Consider the following 19,240-nt stretch of genomic DNA (forward strand, 5'->3'; position numbering starts at 1 on the left):
CACATACTGGTATATTAAAAAAATGTCGCAGAACTTTGTATGAAGTGAAAAGCAAATGACCGTGTTCTGTAGCGTACAAAATTAAACTAACCTTTCACTATACATAATTCTTCCTTCTGAAGTGCCTCTCCAATACTGAGTAGAATCTTCAACATCACCTCGAATTTGACCAGATGTAAATGTTAGTTTAGGTCGCCAAATGGCTCCACCAACAGCCAACTTTCGAGTTATTTCATCAGCGCTTAGTCGTAAATCTATCCATCGCTGATGCAAAGCCAAATCAAACTGCAGCACCTAACAAATGAGTTAATAATAATAATAATAATAATAATAATAATAATAATAATAATAATAATAATAATAATAATAATAATAATAATAATAATAATAATAATAATAATAATAATAACATATTAGATCAACTTTCTATACATGAAGTAAGTTAGTAAATATGCATTAAGCAAATGATCGAAGAAAGCTTGAACAAAACTTTTGTTCAAGACTAAATGATATCAGCACTGACATCATTTTTGTTTTGAATTCGATAATTTCGTTTAAGAGAATTCGTTTCGGCTTTGTTCTAAATACCCAATTCAAGAGCGTTCAGTAGCCAATCAGCGTCCAAATTCATTGAAGGAAAAACAAAAATTCCCTGACTAGTTATAGAAATTCCCTGACTATAGGAAATTCCCGTCCTTTTCCTTTCCTTACAACCAACTGTTCGTCACCAACGTGGTAATTATCCTTTGATATGATGATTGATTACTATTGTTATACATATTCAACATAATTGTTATGTATATTCCATATTAATTAAATATTTATTATAGTAAGAACTCGCAACAATAGAATCGCAACAGTAACAATAGAACAATACCGTAGTAACAATAGAATCACAATACCGTAACTATACAAGAAAGAACAATTCTTTAACACACTCGTATTAAGCATCTTGGCAGTTTTAATCAGCACCATTGTTTATAATACAGTTAAGGTTTTTTCTTCTTCAGCTCTCAAATTTCTGTACCAATTACACACTGTTTTTCCTCATTCTCTTCACGTACACGTTTACTTCTTCTAATTCCTTGAGCCTTGCATTCATTGTCCGTTCTCAGTTTCCTTCTGTTCTTGTTCATTCCTATCTACCTTTCTCTGGTTCAGATATTTTCATAGCGTCTCCGTACATTTGAAACATTACCAAGCATCTTCCTTGAGATCTCGACATTCTTGACCTGCATTGTTGAATGTATTTTTTTTTTTTCTCACACAAAATAGTTTGTCTGAACAGCTACAACGTAACAGAATAGATATCAGGCTACGGTCAGTGTGTTTCGCTCTCAGAGGATGACCTTTTTCTCCCCCTTTTTGTAGAAAAGTTAACATGAGCCACCTCGAAGAGAGAGAGTGTGTTTTTTAGACAGTCGAAACGTGTGTGTGGATGTGTCTCGTGTCGAAATATTGTGGTGCATTACAAGAACTTCACATACATACCTGTGTCCACTAGTGTATATTAAATATTTTGTTAATTAAATTATCTATGTTGTAACTAGGTTACGAATCATTTCTCCGAACAAACAACGACTTAGCGAAGCGCAAGGAAGGTTTGGTAAATAATGGGAAATGCTTTCGTGCATGTATCCCGAATATGTATCTAGGATACTGTCGTACACTTGACGCTGTCCCACATCTGTTTTTTCCAGCATGTTCTCTACTAACAAAGACTTATTTATGGAAAACCGTTGCGTTCAACAATTGCGTTACCGTGAGAGAAAATCATGCAGATCTTTACAAAATGCCACAACTGTTTCAAATCTTCCTTGTCCGTGAAAAAGTTCTTGAAGGAAATATCCGTAAGACTGAAAGATTTCTTCAAGCTTCTTTACTTACAGTTACAAAATTGAGAGTACTGTTTCTTCCCATTTTCAGCTACTACATCGTCAGAGTTTTTGGCATCCAGGTGCATTACTTGGAGGAGTAGAGAAAAATCTCTTCTATCCAGTCACATGAGATCCCTATATAATGTAAGGACTCAAAGACTACTTTCTTGCAGTTTCCTTATCACTCAGTATAACACACTACGACACTTGTGCAGAAATTAAGTTTCCCCTTCTTCACTGTCTAAACCTGCAAAAGACGATTTGGTGCAAATCCTATATCAATATACCTGCTTGCTAAAAGGTTGCCCGATTTCTTGATAACAATACAATGGAATAATTATAACAGCATAACTTGTTGTATACAGGTCCTCAGTCATATTTTAGCTATATTATATCACTAATTTCACTCAAACAGTTTATGTTGCGTTTAGATTTCCTACTTTTATGGTGACACACAATTATTGAAATAAAATACACCTTTTTACTTATGTATAAATACTTTATATGGTGGTTCGTGAACTATTATATCATATAATCACTAAAGTAAATACACCTCAAAAGATTGTGTGCATATCCCTTCCTTAAGATGGTTCTGGAATAATAATTTATTGATTATTCGTCGTCATGGCAACCTAAGAACAAAACACATCAAATTGACATATTAGAATCAATTTTGATTCTATTTCTTTTTTTCGTATCTTTTTCTTCTTCTAACTAGTTAGTGCATATTTTAAAATTACACATTGCCTAGAAGTATAATAAAAGATATTTAGAATTACACTGAAAATACAAAGATATCGCTACATTTGTCGCCCGAAATATAGGACTTTCTTTTATTGAATTTACAAATAAAAGAAAAGAATCCTGGACCGTTAAATAGTACATATTAATAATTCGACTTTTCGAATGCATCTCGTATGTATGAAAATTACAATTCATATATATATATATATCATTCATTTTTATAACAATATTATTATCATATTTATTTTAAATTTTATCATTGACTTCATTTATTTATACATTTCAACGACGATAAGGCACATTCGAAATTTGGTTTACAAGTTATTTAATTTTAAGTCCTTTTTTGGGTCCATTAAATGCTTGTTACAAGTTAATAATTATTTACTTGGGCATAATGAAGAAGGTTTTGAAAAAGATGTAAGTATGATATTCATATGATTGTTCTTTGAACGAAAAAGGATGAAATATAGAATATAGTTAAACAAAATATAGATTATGATTGAAATATCGATAATAATCAGAACATAACATAATAATTAACTTCTTATTAAGATCATAAATGTACGAATTGTTCCATTCGTTAATTCATTGAATTATCTTCATAGAATCCAAATGAAGTACAAATAACAAACAAAATCATAACGATATTTAAAGCGAAATAAAGCAAAAATCAATTGAATACGGTTTTCTCGGACGCTGTAACTTTAGCTTAAGTTACATGACCAACAAATTCATTCAAGTTGCATTGAAAGTCATAACTCGGGATACAGTCTTGCACATTATTTACTTCTACAATTCCTTGTTTCTTTCTTTGGCAATTTTTGCCATCTATTAGATTTCTACGAAATTCACTTCGATGAAAATTAGATGTAATGAGTACATGCTTCTTAAGTATACGATTACTATTACTGTTACTAACAAGGTTAGGTTCGTTATCTTACCGGTAGAATTGGGTTCAGTTCTCATTCGTTTCACTGGTGACGAAATATCGTGTCCCCTAACGGATCTGTACTTGTCCTTTACACGATATCCAAGGTAGTCTGTCCTACCACGGTTTCTGTTTCTTCTGTAATTAGGTTCGGTTACGTTACCGGCACATATGAATTTAACATCACATTTTACATTGGGATCACACTTTAATCTCACATGAATGTTTCGAATTTGGTTTCGATTAAGGTTAGTTTGGTTCATGTTAGTACTGTATGGCACCATTGATGGATTTTCAAAATTTTGCAATGTCATACTTGGATGATTGAAATCAACGCACTGCATCACGTTCTGTAAAAGCATCATCGGATTGTTTACTAACATCATTTTGGTCTTTACGTTGAATGAACAATTCATCAGATTGAACTCAATCAGCCAATTCACTTCAAACATTGGTGGGAATACACACTCTCTTTTTCTGAATTTCACGAATACTGGAATCAATTTTCTTCTTGCTGCATGAACCAATGTCCTGTACGTATCATTGAACGGTTCTATTACAATTACTTCATCTCCAGAATTAATATCATGTTGAAAGCAACCAACAGCATTCACTGGACGAAGATGACCATAACTTTTCGCATATTGATGCATATTAAAATCTTCGTTACATACAGCATCAGTAAAACAATTAAAAACATTCGAATGAAGAGGAAAGTCAGGATAATCTGATCCCAGGGGTGCCCACAAGGGGGGGTCTATGACGCAAACTGCGTCATTGAAATATTTGGGGGGGGTTAAAAATCTATAAATATGTTTGAGGGGGGATAAAATTAATCGAAAAGAAGATTTTTTCATGGAAGAACACCTACGGATAACAATTGGGGGGGTGCGTTATGGACATAAGGGGGGGTGGGCACCACTGCTGATCCAACCAATACCGCAGTATGTTTTTTGCGAAAACTCAGTAAATTTCACCAATGCAAACTAAAGATCTTTTTCTGTTGTTTCTGTAGAAGGTTCAGGTTCATTTATTTGGGTATTGTGATCATTAACTATAGTTTCTACCACTTAAATGGAATTTTGCATTTCAGTGAATCTATGTATAATTCGTTCCATTTTAAGATCACATTGTTCAATTCGCAGAGTTGTCTGGTCGATTTTACTATTGAGTTCACCAAGGTCTTGTTTTAATTGTCCCATTTGTTGATCAATTTTACTGTCAAGTTGGTTCATTCGTTGATCCATTCGGTCACCAAAATCTTGCTTTAATTGTTCTATCTGTTGGTTCATTTGATCACCAAAATCTTGCTTTAATTGTTCTATCTGTTGGTTCATTTGATCACCAAGACGTCTAATAAGGTCAGGGTCAGCTAGGTCATCCCTATTACCACTTGCTTCAGATATATTTCCACCACTAGGAAGACTCATTTTGATATTTCTAAAAAAAAATTGTGCCACTCCTTAACAATGTATACTCCGTATTGATATTCTCTTATCAAAACTATGTAACCTTAAAGTCAATCTGTACACTTAAGTTTTATTGCTTAGGAGATTGTCTACTGAACTTCGACGAATCCCCTAAAAGTTCCTTGGCGGCAACCACAAAATTTATATAACAGCATAACTTGTTATATACAGATCCTCAGTCATATTTTAGCTATATTATATTACTAAATTCACTCAAACAGTTTATGTTGCGTTTAGATTCCCTACTTTTATGGTGTCTTGTCTTGTCTTGTCTTCTTCACCTTTAATGGTGTTTAAAAAGTTTTTGCACCGACATCTAAGGTCTTGTGTGCTGCGGTTGTAGGATTATTGAATTACTTATATGAAAGAATAGTTCTTTGTATAAAATTGTGTGTATACTAAATATATATATATATATATATTCAAATGGCTAACACCGCCATTTGCAATGGTTGGCTGACTTAGAAGTCGAAGTGCCTGTCAAGTATAGTCGATAATTGATAAAAATTAGAAGAAAATTAAGTTCAGTGCAATATGATCATAAAAGTAGAAAAGCAGAAAGTCAAAACCAGGAAAAGCATAAAACTGTCATAATAGGTAAGTATTGTATTCTAAATAGAGAAGGAGGTCCAACGGGACGAAAAGGGCCAGCTACCCAATTGGTCAGGGTGTAATAAATTGGTAAAAAGTGAAAATACATGAATTTTAAATGAGTAGAATAATTGTGGATGAGCGTAAGTGTGTTTGTAATTAACTGTGAATGTGTGAATTATATGTAGAATGAACACTTTTCACTTTAAACCACTTCCTCTTCTTAACAACACTTCGGGAGATGTTATCCCCACCAAGGTCACCGCTGGACTCCTACTTTTATGGTGGCACACAATTAGAATCAATTTTGATTCTATTTCTTTTTTTTTTTCGTGTCTTCTTCTTCTTCTAACTAGTTAGTGCATATTTTAAAATTACACATTGCCCAGAAGTATAATAAAAGATATTTAGAATTACACTGAAAATACAAAGATATCGTTACATAGTGTACCTTCACGTTTCATTACATCTGATTTCACACAGCGGATCAAAAAGCCTCTCTCCGTTAACATCTTAACGGGTAACGATGGCCATTATATTGCAGACAATAACTCTTGTACCTGATCAGTACCATCAAGAAGATAAGAAGCTAGTCGCATTTTGGTGTTTAGAACTTTTGGAGAGGAGGTTAGCTCTCTTCGGAAAGCAGTTTGCAAAAGATCAGCTTACACTTTACAAATGGATCACTGGCAGCCTTTTTCAATGGTGTAACTGTTTTCGATTTTGGTAGCTTTGTTTCATTTAGGAACTTCACCACATGGTCCCAAATTTGCAGTGCTCTCTGAAGACAATCCACATTTTCTAGCCACCTCTCACCACAAAATTTGAGTGGAGCCAAAGAACAGCCTGTCACTTCAACAAAAACCCAGGTTGGCCAGTCATCGAATAGATACGGAGTACCAGAGGGATCACAATATGTAATGTATCTCACAGCCAACAGAATCAATCAGTCTTCACTGCACAAAGTGTAAACCACATGTACCTATAGGTGGGTGTAGGTGTAAACCACCTGCCACAGCATCTATCACCTCACAGAACTAATATGATCCTTCAGATTTGAAATAAATTTTAAATTAACATTAGGACTATCCATTGACACTTGTATAAAATTCAAAAGTGGCAGAGGGGAAACATCTTCAAGAAAAACTCTTAAGAAGTTATTGACTGTACTTTTGTTAAGGAAGGCGCTATTCAAATAACGTCTCACTACTTTCTCCAGTTTATTATCCTCACTATCCAGTTCATTCGGCCTATTTAAACAACTCAGTTCAGACCTTAACAGATGATAAAGAAGTTACAGGTTTGAGCAGGTCCATTAATTGCTGTTGGAAGTGTAGAGTTAAACCGTAGGAAACCGTTGAACTAGGGAAAAAAATATGGGTCATGTCACTGTCTGGAAACATTTACTTAGAGTGTTTTGAAACCCTGACAGAAGTTGAAAGACTACTTATTATGCACAATTTGAAGAGCCCATATAAACTATACTTTTTGCTCCTCATCTTTTAGGATAAAACTTTCCAAACAGCTCTTTTGAATTCCAGCAGGTCTTGCAGTATCAGGAGTAGACACATATGGTTCTGGAGTAACACCTTATTCATAAAAATAGTCTTTGAAAGAGTTCCTGATAAAGATGAAGCTGGAACTTCTCAAGAAATTAATGTTGAATGTTTATCCACAAATAGGGTCATTGAATGCTACTGCTTCAAATTTTCTTCAGTTTTCGCATGAGTTGGTCCTTTCACATTAAGACCTGCATCTCCTTGTTGCTCAACTTCAGTGTTTTCCTACTCACTTTACAATAAGCATCATTATCAAGCCCCTGTACAAAGGCAACCCATGAAGAAAATTCAGGGTAATGGACTAGATTCTCCCACAGTATATTAAAGGCAGTCTTCTTGGACATGTTGTTGGACTAATGTAAATTAATTCAATCAAACTTGAACCTGAAGGAGAAGAAATGTTGAAGATAATCTGAGAGAAATCCAGACATGCACAATCAAATATACGTGGTTATATAGAGATACTCATATATAAAGAATAACTACAAATAATTCGCTGAGATGAATCATATTTCTTAACAAACATTTATGAATATGGTGTTTGAGAAATGGTTGATGAATATGATCATCCTAATTATTTTTTAGGTATATACACGTGTATACACCAAGACTAAATAAAAGAAAGCAATAGACACAGAATAAATAGAACAAACACAGAAGAGCTCTCAATCTCCTCTGAAGAGCTTAAGCACCCACCAACCACACACTGTGCTTTAAAGAACGAAGGCTCCCAATCTTCACAGAAAAAAAAAATAATTTCATCACATGAGAATGCTGATATTAACTAAGAATGCAAATATAGAAATGTACATTTTTCTTTAAAAAAGAATCCTTAACAGATGCACTTCTATGAATTAAAAGAAAATTCTACAACAATCAAGAAAAAATATTTTCCAGTTTTTTTTCAACTTAATTTTTTCAGAGTAATCCCATGACTTTTCCATGACCAAGGATCCATTTCCATGACTACCAAAAAAATCCTGACTTTCTAATTTGTGGGAACACTGGAATATTATCATAAGAAAGAAAAGCGAATATCTGTGGGAAGATACTGTGAGTTACCGTGTTGACAATATACACGATTTATGTCTCTTGTAGTGCTTGTATGCCCAAGGCAATGATAGGAGTAAATGTTAACTTCAGAATTTAATGTACAGAAATATCGGGAGCAGGTTAAAAATAGTCCGATCTAATTTTGCATTGACTTTTCTCGCTTTAGATGATTCTCTAAGACGTTTTGGGCTATTATTATCCTGACGCATGCCCAAATAATAGCGTACAGATTGATAATATGTGCAAGTTGGTGTCTCTTGGAAATGATCCTATTATCTACTATATACACACAAATGAAAATAGCGCAACGAACACCTTACTATAGTTTCTGTTATGGTATGATACTAGTAACATTACATTTGTAAACATAAAATAGCTACTGGTTTCCTACATTGGGCAGGAGTTAATATCAATGAACAGTCTAAATAGTCCACTTTTATATCGACTCACTCATTTTAACAATAAAATTGCCATTTTTTTAAAAAAAAAAATGATCGACCATTCTTAACCAATACCAATATCGGCTAGGTCTCTGAAGAAAGGCTGACGCAGATGTGCGCGATAAGTCCAGTAGGTAGAAAAAGTAATATTGTCATTCCTATCATGTAATACATCATGATCATAGTTATTGTGCCATTATTGGGAGGTTAATTGCCGCAAATGAGAAGCTTCCATGCTCCACGTCTACAGCTAGCCTTTTCGTCTTCACGTGTATAACTTTCTGATGAGATATCGTCCATTAATTGTAGTCCCCTTCGCCCCCTCCCTCTCTTTCCTATCAGCATACTCTCTAGCACGTCTCTCAGGATACAGTTCCTTCTTAGCCAATGTTCCAAACAGTTTCTCTTCCTCTACTTAATTTATATTATAAAATTGAAAGTGACAATGTTTGTGACTCTTAAGCTCTTCAACCACTCTACCGATCTTGATCAAATTTTCAACATAGATGAGGTTCGAGCCTGGAAAGTTTTTATCATTTCACTTTGATGGTAGAACTTAGGGAAGGGTTATATATATATATATATATATATATATATATATATATATATATATATATATATATATATATATATATATATATATATATATATATATAAACTTAACAACTCTTGAACTGTCCGATCGATCTTGATCAATCCGTCTCCTTTAGCCTAACCGGCATAACCGTGGGACGTAAAACTTAAAGATTTCATTTTTTTTTCGATCTTGATCAAATTTTCAACATAGATTAGGTTCGAGCGTGGAAAGTTATTTTTTAACATTTCACTTTGACAGCAGAAATTAAGGGGGGGTGATATATATATATATATATATAATAAATAAAACCTAACAACTCTTGAACCATCCGACTGATCTTGATCAAAGTTTCAATATAGATGAGGTTCGAGCCTGGGATGGTTTTTATCATTTCACTTTGACGCTGCAACGTAGGAGAGGGGAACGAGTTATATATATATATATATATATATATATATATATATATATATATATATATATATATATATATATATATATATATATATATATATATGTGTGTGTGTGTGTGTGTGTGTGTATCAGGGATGTAAATAACCACTCGCCAAGGGCAAATGATTTATCGGTGCGGGCGAGTATTTAATATCATACCGAAAGTAAGTAAATGATGTCTATAGTGGGAAGTAGGCTAGTAGCTTTTTTCTTGGGATAGTAAAATTTTGTTGCTTATTTGCATGCCTGATATATATAGTGTCGAATCTATAGTTTCCGGGGTCGCCGAGATGAACAGTGACACTTCCGATTTCGTTCAAATCAAATTCAGTCAGAGGGGAACGAGTTATATATATATATATATATATATATATATATATATATATATATATATATATGTGTGTGTGTGTGTGTGTGTGTGTGTGTATGTGTGTGTATCAGGGATGTAAATAACCACTCGCCAAGGGCAAATGATTTATCGGTGCGGGCGAGTATTTAATATCATACCGAAGGTAAGTAAATGATGTCTATAGTGGGAAGTAGGCTAGTAGCTTTTTTCTTGGGATAGTAAAATTTTGTTGCTTATTTGCATGCCTGATATATATAGTGTCGAATCTATAGTTTCCGGGGTCGCCGAGATGAACAGTGACACTTCCGATTTCGTTCAAATCAAATTCAGTCACGGAACTTAGGGAGGATATATATAATCAAAAATGACCCACAGTAGTGTCGAATCCCTAGTTTTCGGGGTAGCTGAGATTAACAATGACACTACCGATCTCGTGCCCCCAACTTGGGGGTGGGGCAGATATATAAAAGTGATTGAAAGTGACCAATATTAGTGTCGAATCCATAGTTTTCTGGGTCGCTGAGATGAACAGTGACACTTCCAATCACATTTAAATTCAAATTCAGCTCCGTTTCTTGGGGAAAGAGATATATAAAAATGATCGAAAATGACCGATATTAGTGACGAGTTCAGTTTTCAGGGTCGCTGAGATACTTCGTTTAAATCCATGTCAAAAAGAACATATTTCACGTGTATGAAACACATGAGATAATGAGTTGTGCATTTAAAATTTTCATTTTAATCCAGCAAAGCGGGTAATCGATGCTAGTAATATATAAAATTGTTCTTTTCTCGTCCACTCTTTCCAACACCTTCATATTCGTTTTCCCTCGACACAGCCAATTCTCTCCATTCTTCTCCACACCAAGGCTTCCAATCGTTTCTCATCATTTTTGCGTAATGTTCATGATTCTGCTCCTTATAGTATAATACTCCACACGAAGCATTTTGAGTCCTTTTCCTAACTCTTTATTCAAGGACCCACAAAATAGACTGTTTTTCTCCTAAAGACTTCTTTCGCCATTACTATCCTTGCTTTTATTTCACGTTCGTATTTCATACCATCACTAGTAATATTGCCACACATCAAAAACTAATCACTTGTTCTGTTTTCTCTCCTCCTACTTCTATATTTGACATTGACCGCTTCGTTATGATCACCATGACTTTTGTGTTTCTAACATTTATTTCCATCCTATATTCTTCACAGACCTTCCTCAAGTTTTCTAACATCTTATTTATTTTCTCTTCAGACTCTGCCACAAGCGCCATATCATCTACGTACTGTATAGCCTAATTCTTCTTCCTCTTACTAAAATGCCTTCTTGATTATACAGACTCTTTTTCACTATCTCTTCTAGATCGATATTAAATATTGTTAGCAAGAGACAGCATCCCTGTCAAATTCCTCTTCCTATTGCACTTTCCTCTGTCATTTCCTCTCCCTATTCTAATACGTACTTGTTGGTTCATATGTAAGTTTCTTATCAGTCTTGGATCTTTCCATTTCAATCCATGCCTTTTCTAAGTGAATAAAATAACATAATACTCTTTCTTTTTTCCATAAACCATTCACCGATCATCCTTAGTAATTCAATTGGATCTCTTGTGCCCTTATCTCTTCTGAACCTGAACTGTCCCTCTTCAGCTTTTTCATTTGTTCTTCCCCACAACCTTCTGTTTAGAATTCTGTGCAAAATTTTTGCTGCATGAGATAATGCAATCTTCACAATATGAGACTAATACAATCTTCACATCTCTCTTGATTCGTCTTCTTAGCCATCGGTATCATGACCGTCATCAGAAAGTCTTTTGGCCATTCTCCTGTTCCATATATTTCATTATTGAGTTGGAACAATTCTTTCTTGCGCCTGTCTCCCATATTCTGTTGAATTCGATTGGTACATATCCCTGTAGCCTTTCTTTTCGTTATCTCAGATATAACTTTTCAAACTCATCCCAAAAAATACTAAACCCTTTATCATCCTAGCGTACTTCATTTTCTACTTCAACATCTTGCCACAGTCATCTCTACTCTCATAAGTTCATTCTATCTATATCTGTTAGGTAAAAATATTCTGGTATACATATCAGGTAGATATAAATAGTCCTCACAATATTCTGGTAGATATAGTACAGGATGGTGATTATTGTATCTACCAAATTCAAATAATAATTGAAACATGGTAAAGTAGTAATTTAATACTGTCATACAATACAAGTGCAGAATGCACTGCAGTATGTAATACGTATTGACAGATCTCACTACACCTTGGAAATAACTTCCTCCAAATGTCCCATGTTTGCCTGGATTCAGTACTGAAAGCCAGCGGCGTAACATAAGGAAACGCCGGTATGCCCACCATCTCCTGTTAATAAGAAAGTGTACGTCTTTCGTTATATATGAATTGTTTGCTTGTAATTATCACAATTATTTCCACTGCAATCTTCTGGGTGCAGTCTCACGTCTTGCTTTAACAAGCGGAACCTACGCATGCGCATCACTCAGATACTCATTTTGGGGGCGCGGTGACTCAGTGGTAGAGCGTTCACCTCTGGTGCTTGGGGTCCCGGGTTCGATCCCAGCCCCCGCCAAGTGAACTTTGTGGTGGACAAACACCGTGCTCGTGGGTTTTCTCGGGGTTCTCCCGTTTCCTCCCACTTTCTTCATTCCACCATTTCACTCATCTCTCATTATCACCGTCTCCTTTAGCCTAACCGGCATAACCGTGGGACGTAAAACTTAAAGATTTCATTTCATTTCATTTCAGATACTCATTTTCTGTCTTTCCTCTTGTCGTGTGCTATGTTTCTTGGGCTTCCAGGACTACTGCAAGCATCGGAGTTTTCGTCTGCTTTCTGTCGAATGCGCATGCCCAACTACTTGCTTTCTTACTTCTCCTCATTGTTTTCAACCCCACATTTGCTTTAGATATAAGCTAGCGAATTCGCAACTATTACCAACTCTATCTATTTTGAACTAAGTTACATTTTCTGTACAGAACGTACGAGCGCTAACGTCAAGGTAATAGAACAAAACAGAAATGGTTAGTTCAACGCCTTTTTGGAGTATGTCGGTTATGTGAATGATAGTATAAAAGTAGTTATGTTGGAATCATAATTAAATACATCATAATTGTACTCGTAATAAAGGCAAACTATTAATTTTCATCATAAATAAATAGTTCGCCCAGTGGCGTAGCCAGGAACTCTGAGGGGATTCATACACACAAGCATAAATATAAAGCATTCTGTAGAATCACAGTCAGCGATCTGGTAGGCCAAGAGAGCCAGCATCCCCCGCTCCTTGCAAAGATTTGCCCCTTCAGTATCTGGATATCTGACAACGAAATAGACACAGAAACAGGCCCCCAGAGTTGTTTTAAGTGCTTTCTATTTGCATCTTCAAATAATAAATACACTCAAGCTCATATTCACGAACGGGCGTCTGAGGTCCGGACCCAAGATGACAAATTTCTAGGGACAACATTTAAAAAGAGAAAGAACGAAATTGAGTATGTTTTGCAGAGAAAAAAGCTGCCCATAAGAAAGAAATAAAGAGAACTATACTGCAAACAATGCTTATACAACAGTGAGGCCGTTTTCTCGTCATAACGGTAGTGGTAAGAAGGAGCTGAGACAATTGTTTATTGGTTTCTAACGTAATCCACGCATTTGCTTCTGTATGCCCTACTAGGTCCGCAATTAGGGTTGTCTGACCTCCTGAATTGTTATACTTATATTTCCCCTCGGAATAGCTATGTATTGCTGATTGCAGTAGTATTGTATCGCACAAGTGACTAACTTTGGCATCCCCATTTCAGAATACCACGCTACGCTACTGTTGAAAGCAACGCGGGAAGCTTCCGTAACATGCTTGAACATATCCTGCGGAATTGTACTGATTTCATGGGGAATGCCAGTCTTAATTTTTCCAATTGTCTACAAAAGATTGGTAAAAATTATTTCCTTCATAATACCCTAGAGAAAGTAATCCGATGCTGTTAAATCTGGGGAACGGGATGTCCATGTCATATCGCATACCCGGTGGAAGACTGTTACAAGTCAAAAATACACATTTGTGGGAACATGACTTTTAAAGTATGTTATTCTATTCAAATCATTCCCTGAAATACTGGTATTTGTGCCATCTAGGGGTTTTTGTCCACGAGCTTCCACGTCGAAAATGGCCTGAAACAAGGAGATGCGTTGTCGCCATTATTATTTAACTTTGTGCTGGAATACGCCATAAGGAAAATCAAAGATAGCAACCAGGGCCTAGAGTTGAACGGCATTCACCAGGTTATGGCATATGCTGATGATGTAAATTTAATAGGGGAGGATAGGAGAACAGTAGAAATAAATGCAGAGATCTTATTAAACGCTTGCAGGGACATGGGTTTAGAAGTAAATGCAGAGAAAACTAAATACATGGAAGTGCGTCGGGACCGTAATACGGCAAATTGTGGAGGCGTTAAAATATTAAATAATGCTTTTGATAAAGTGGATACTTTCAAATATTTAGGATCAATATTAACAGACGAAAATCATATTCACGAAGAAATTAAATGTCGACTAAAAGCAGGGAATTCGTGTTACTACTCGGTTCAAAATCTCTTGTCGTCGCGAATTCTGTCGAGGAATTTGAAGCTTAATATATATAAATCGATAATCATGCCCGTTGTTCTGTATGGTTGCGAAACATGGTCGCTTTCTCTGAGGGAAGAACATAGACTGAAAGTATTTGAGAACAGGATCCTGAGAAGAATACTCGGACCCAAGAGGAGCGAGAATGGGGAATGGCGGAAGCTTCATAACGAGGAACTACATAGTTTATACGGTTTACCCAACATTGTTAGGGTCGTCAAGTCTAGGAGGCTTAGGTGGGCAGGTCATGTAGCTAGAATGGAAGAAAGTAGAAACGCTTTCAAAGTCTTGAGTGGTAGACCCAGAGGAAAACGACCATTAGGAAGACCTAGGCGCAGATGGGAGGATAATATTAAGATGGATCTCGCAGAGATAGGTATACAAAGTAGAAACTGGATGCAATTAGCTAAGGATAGAAGTCAGTGGAGAGCTTTTGTGAACGCGGCACTGAACTTCCGGGTTCCATAGGCCATAGAGTTAGTTAGTTAGTTAGGGGTTAATATTTTTTAGTTACGTTTGTGCAAAAATACCAATAGGTTTAGCTCTCTTCTCTCTCTATTCTTTTTTGAGCGATGATAACTCAAAATTCCATTTTTTTAGTTGTAACACTCTTTCACCATGTGTGCGAATCGAAAAAGCTGAACATCACACCGTTTGAAACGTTTGTCGGAGAACAGCCATACTGTGGCGTGCTGTGTGTGCCGTTGCACCATCCTGCTGAAACTAAATGGTATTCAACAACACTTTTGCCTGCAATTGCAGAATGATTAAAATCTGCATTATGAGGTAGTGGTAGAGATTCGCAGTTGCTACACTTCCGGTGTCATCCTCAAAAAAATAAAGACCAACAATCCCACACAGGCCAACAGCACATCATATTACAACTTCTGAGGCTTTTTATAAAATGACTGAGACCAATACCGGAAGTTTTGCTTATTAATATATCCAGTTATGAAAAAGTTTGCTTCATTCGACATCAGCAGTTATTGGAGAAATAGTTGTTTTCGGTTAATCATTGCAAGAACGTCAGTGCAGTTGGCTAATCTGTTTTTCCTGTTAATGTCTCTCAACTCTTGAACCACCTACAGTTTATACGGATGGAACTTCTGAGTAAGCTGTCAATGAATGTCGTGACAGGTGTAATGTTTATGTTGCCATACTCAATGTCTAGGACAGCGTTCAAGTGATTACACGTACTCGTTCCAACTTCTCACACGTTCGCACACTTCTACCTCGCCCTCGTGACTACCGGCTCACGACACTACTAGTGGTCATCCACTGCCTCACCCACTTGGGAATACTGTGCCCCTCGAGTACAGGCACATGGCAATTATCATTGTTCAACCGCTGAGACCCTACCAGGAGGGGAGAGTCGCATTCCTGCCTGCCGAGGGACTGAACGGAGGTAGGGAAGTGGCCAATTCCAGGAATTTGGGTAACGGCTCTGATCCCGCGGAACGGAGGAAACTCTGTAGGATATGGGCCGGCACCAAACTCAAATGGTGATTTAACATGTACCATTGGGTCCGGGATGAGATACGGGAGTGTCTCGACGTGTACGTGGTACCTCTACTCACGAAGGCGGTTGCCAGTTGAACGATAGAGGTAAGCAGGGCCGGAATTGAACAAGTCCCCTCGGGCATTGCCTGGAGCCCCGGATTTGGGTTGGACTTTGCCGGGCTGTGGTCATATCGTGAGATTCGGTAGCTCATGGGAGCCAATCCCAGGAATCTGGGTAACGGTGACCATGGGCGGGAGGTGAGCTTGCCTTATAACGCTCGGGTGCCATGCCTGCAGAGCATGGTAGGACTGGCTCGCTAGAAATCTGCCACCACTAAGTTAACTAGTAGGCACTCAGGACTTCGGTCTGGCGGTGCAGTGGGCGCATCCCAGTCCCTCAGAGAATGGGGGTTATATCGATTAGGCGAGTCAGGATTAGGGGTCAAATCCTGGCGGTGCACTACGTGCACGTGGATACGAGTTCAGTATCGAGCAAGTACGGGCGGGGTGCCTTGCTTGGCGGAACACGTCAATTAAAGAGACCGAACGGTCGCCGGCATGCTCTTTATGTATGCAATTAAGCGTGGCAGTAGTAGACCACTAGCATCAACGTGTTCCACCGCTGGGCCTGCATGACAGAACCAGTTCGGGTAAATGCTTCCACCGTCGCAATTCGTCTGCACATACTATACTGCTCCATAGCATACTAATTGCCTGATTCTATTCAGCAATGTATTCATGCGCAGCACTCGTACTCGTATTTAGCCAGGGTTGCCAACTGCAATTGGTAGATACAATACGTGGCACCCTCTACTAGTACTATACTTTAAAGAATAATAATATTGTTACTTATAATCTTTGTCCCTATACACTAATGCATCAATGACTTCTATTAAAACTTACCATAGCATTTAATGTGACAAATGAGATCTGAGAAATTGTCAGAGAAACATTGACTATCGTGGGTTCTGAAAAGATAAGAAAAAATATATATTTGTTAATCGTATTATCATTTAAAAAATCCTTAGAAATAAGATTTTTTTAAAAAAAAAGTACTCCTAGTTTAAGATAAAGAAATGTGTAATGAAACATTTGCATTCGTAGACGATTAGTTTTCAATACGAATGAAGTTAGAACAAATGCGAATTAAGAAGTTGTCTTCCTGCTTGAAAATTTATTTATAAATTATAAAATGTGCAAGATTGTATATTCAAACAAGCTTGGAATTACCAAACCTTACAGTACAAGCAACCAAAGCGATTATTTATTATTATTATTATTATTATTATTATTATTATTATTATTATTATTATTATTATTATTGTTATTATTATTATTATTATTATTATTACAAGAATTATGGAGCCCTTGAAATCTAAGGATTATGGATTTCATCTGGTATTTCTTTTTTTCGGAATTAGTCTGATAGAATAGATACAGAACTGTCACCAGAAATTAAAACAAAGAATGGCGTTGCCTAAGAGATGAGGTGGGGGGAAATTTTCTTGTCGAGGTACTGTATAAGAAGAAATGGACCCTTGCAAGAAAGCATACACTTTCGGAGGCGAGACATAACTTTCAAGACTTTTTTTTTCAACGAGAAGCGTCTCGTTGACATTTTCTTCTAGAAGAATAAGACAAAATTAAAGTATTTTAGATACCGAGGAACCAGGTGGAAAGAAATAAACAAGGATTTTGTTGAAACTATATTTAAGGTGCCAATTTTCCATTTATGAGCGACCTATGTACATTTCAGTAGGGATAGGGATAATATCAAGACGAAATTTAATACAGCTTTGGCCTCGTATCGATTTACAGATGGGCTCCTGTGAGTTTAAATGGCCGTATCTGTTTCATCTTGATTTGCAGACTTTGTCTCCGTTTCGGTGTCGAAGTGTGTCAAATTTAAAACGTAAAAATAACATCAACTTATAGTTTATCGTTTCCTCTTATTTTACTTTATTCTTTAACTGGAATTATTATAGTTTATACGATCCTTCTTGCCCAAGTGGCTAAATAGTCCAGGTTCTAGCCTTAGTGAAATATTATAGTAAATCAAATCTTACAATAAAATTTTGCGCTAATTTTCTATTGTGTTGTTCGTCTCGTGATCACTAAAGGAGATCTCGTTCATCTTACAAATATTGGCATATTTTAATATATTTTTGTTGTAAATTTAATTGATGCTTTTTTGTTTCAATTTTTCAAGTTATCTTAAACTCCAAACTGTAATACGAAAAGAAAACATAAGGTCGATCCTATACAAAATTTATTCAGTGCGGGCAGCAGTGGAACTATAAAAGATAATGAAGGAAGCGCTATGCTTATTTCTTAATTCATTTTCTTTCTTGCTTTCACACATCTTTATTTTATCATTATTGTCTAAGCAGTAAAATTTATGTAGGTTCGTTACAAATCTTTTAAGATATTGAGGATAACATAGTAAAATAAGTTCTTTACTAACAAGAATTCGTACATTGGAAGCTTTTAGTTGTTACTTTTAACAGTGTCTTAACTAAGTCGACATACTAATATTCTATATAATGGAGATTCAGCTCTCAAAAAATTTATATGTGTCATTTCCTTATCAAAATGTTTCTGGAATTCCATCAAAAATATCATGTTTAATGAGATTGGAGATATATTTTAAAGGAAATCATTAGCCTTGATAAATCTCGAGCCAAGTAATGGATCCTTTGGTATATATTGTTGTCCTTTCCAAAATTGTTGTACTGTCTACTGTCTAAAGTGATTAAAAATGGTGTCTAATAGTATAATGATTAGGCTATAAACGTAGGCATAATTTCTCAGTGCTAACGTAGGTTTAGAAAAAGTTTAACGGTTATGCCACTCTGTCTCAAGGTATGTGCAGGAATAAAATATTTGAATGCAAAATTCTTATTCTACGTGTAACAGCCAATCCACAGACATATTCTGATTGCAACGTAAATAGGGCTGCTAATAATTATAAGTATCAATGTTTACTCATGTAATAGTCAGCTCCCTGCAGTTCTGGTTGGAATTTGGCAATTTTTTTTTTTTTTTTTTTTTTTTTT

At 36.0% G+C, this 19,240-nt stretch overlaps 1 protein-coding gene across 2 annotated transcripts in view; it reads right to left on the reverse strand.

The window, feature by feature from the left end:
- LOC145675590 (glycine receptor subunit alpha-2-like) overlaps positions 1-19,240 on the reverse strand; it is a 133,891-nt gene that overhangs the window by 65,942 nt on the left and 48,709 nt on the right. For both annotated transcript variants that reach the window (XM_081746120.1, XM_081746129.1), the window contains exons 3-4: positions 17,088-17,152; positions 92-294 (exon numbers count right to left, since the gene is read on the reverse strand). In XM_081746120.1, coding sequence (XP_081602246.1) covers positions 92-294; positions 17,088-17,152 — 268 coding nt within the window. The remainder of the gene's footprint in view (positions 1-91; positions 295-17,087; positions 17,153-19,240) is intronic.

Source organism: Thermobia domestica, chromosome 2, assembly GCF_964235325.1.
Source record: "Thermobia domestica chromosome 2, izTheDome1.hap1.1, whole genome shotgun sequence".
Classification (NCBI taxonomy): Eukaryota; Metazoa; Arthropoda; class Insecta; order Zygentoma; family Lepismatidae; genus Thermobia; species Thermobia domestica.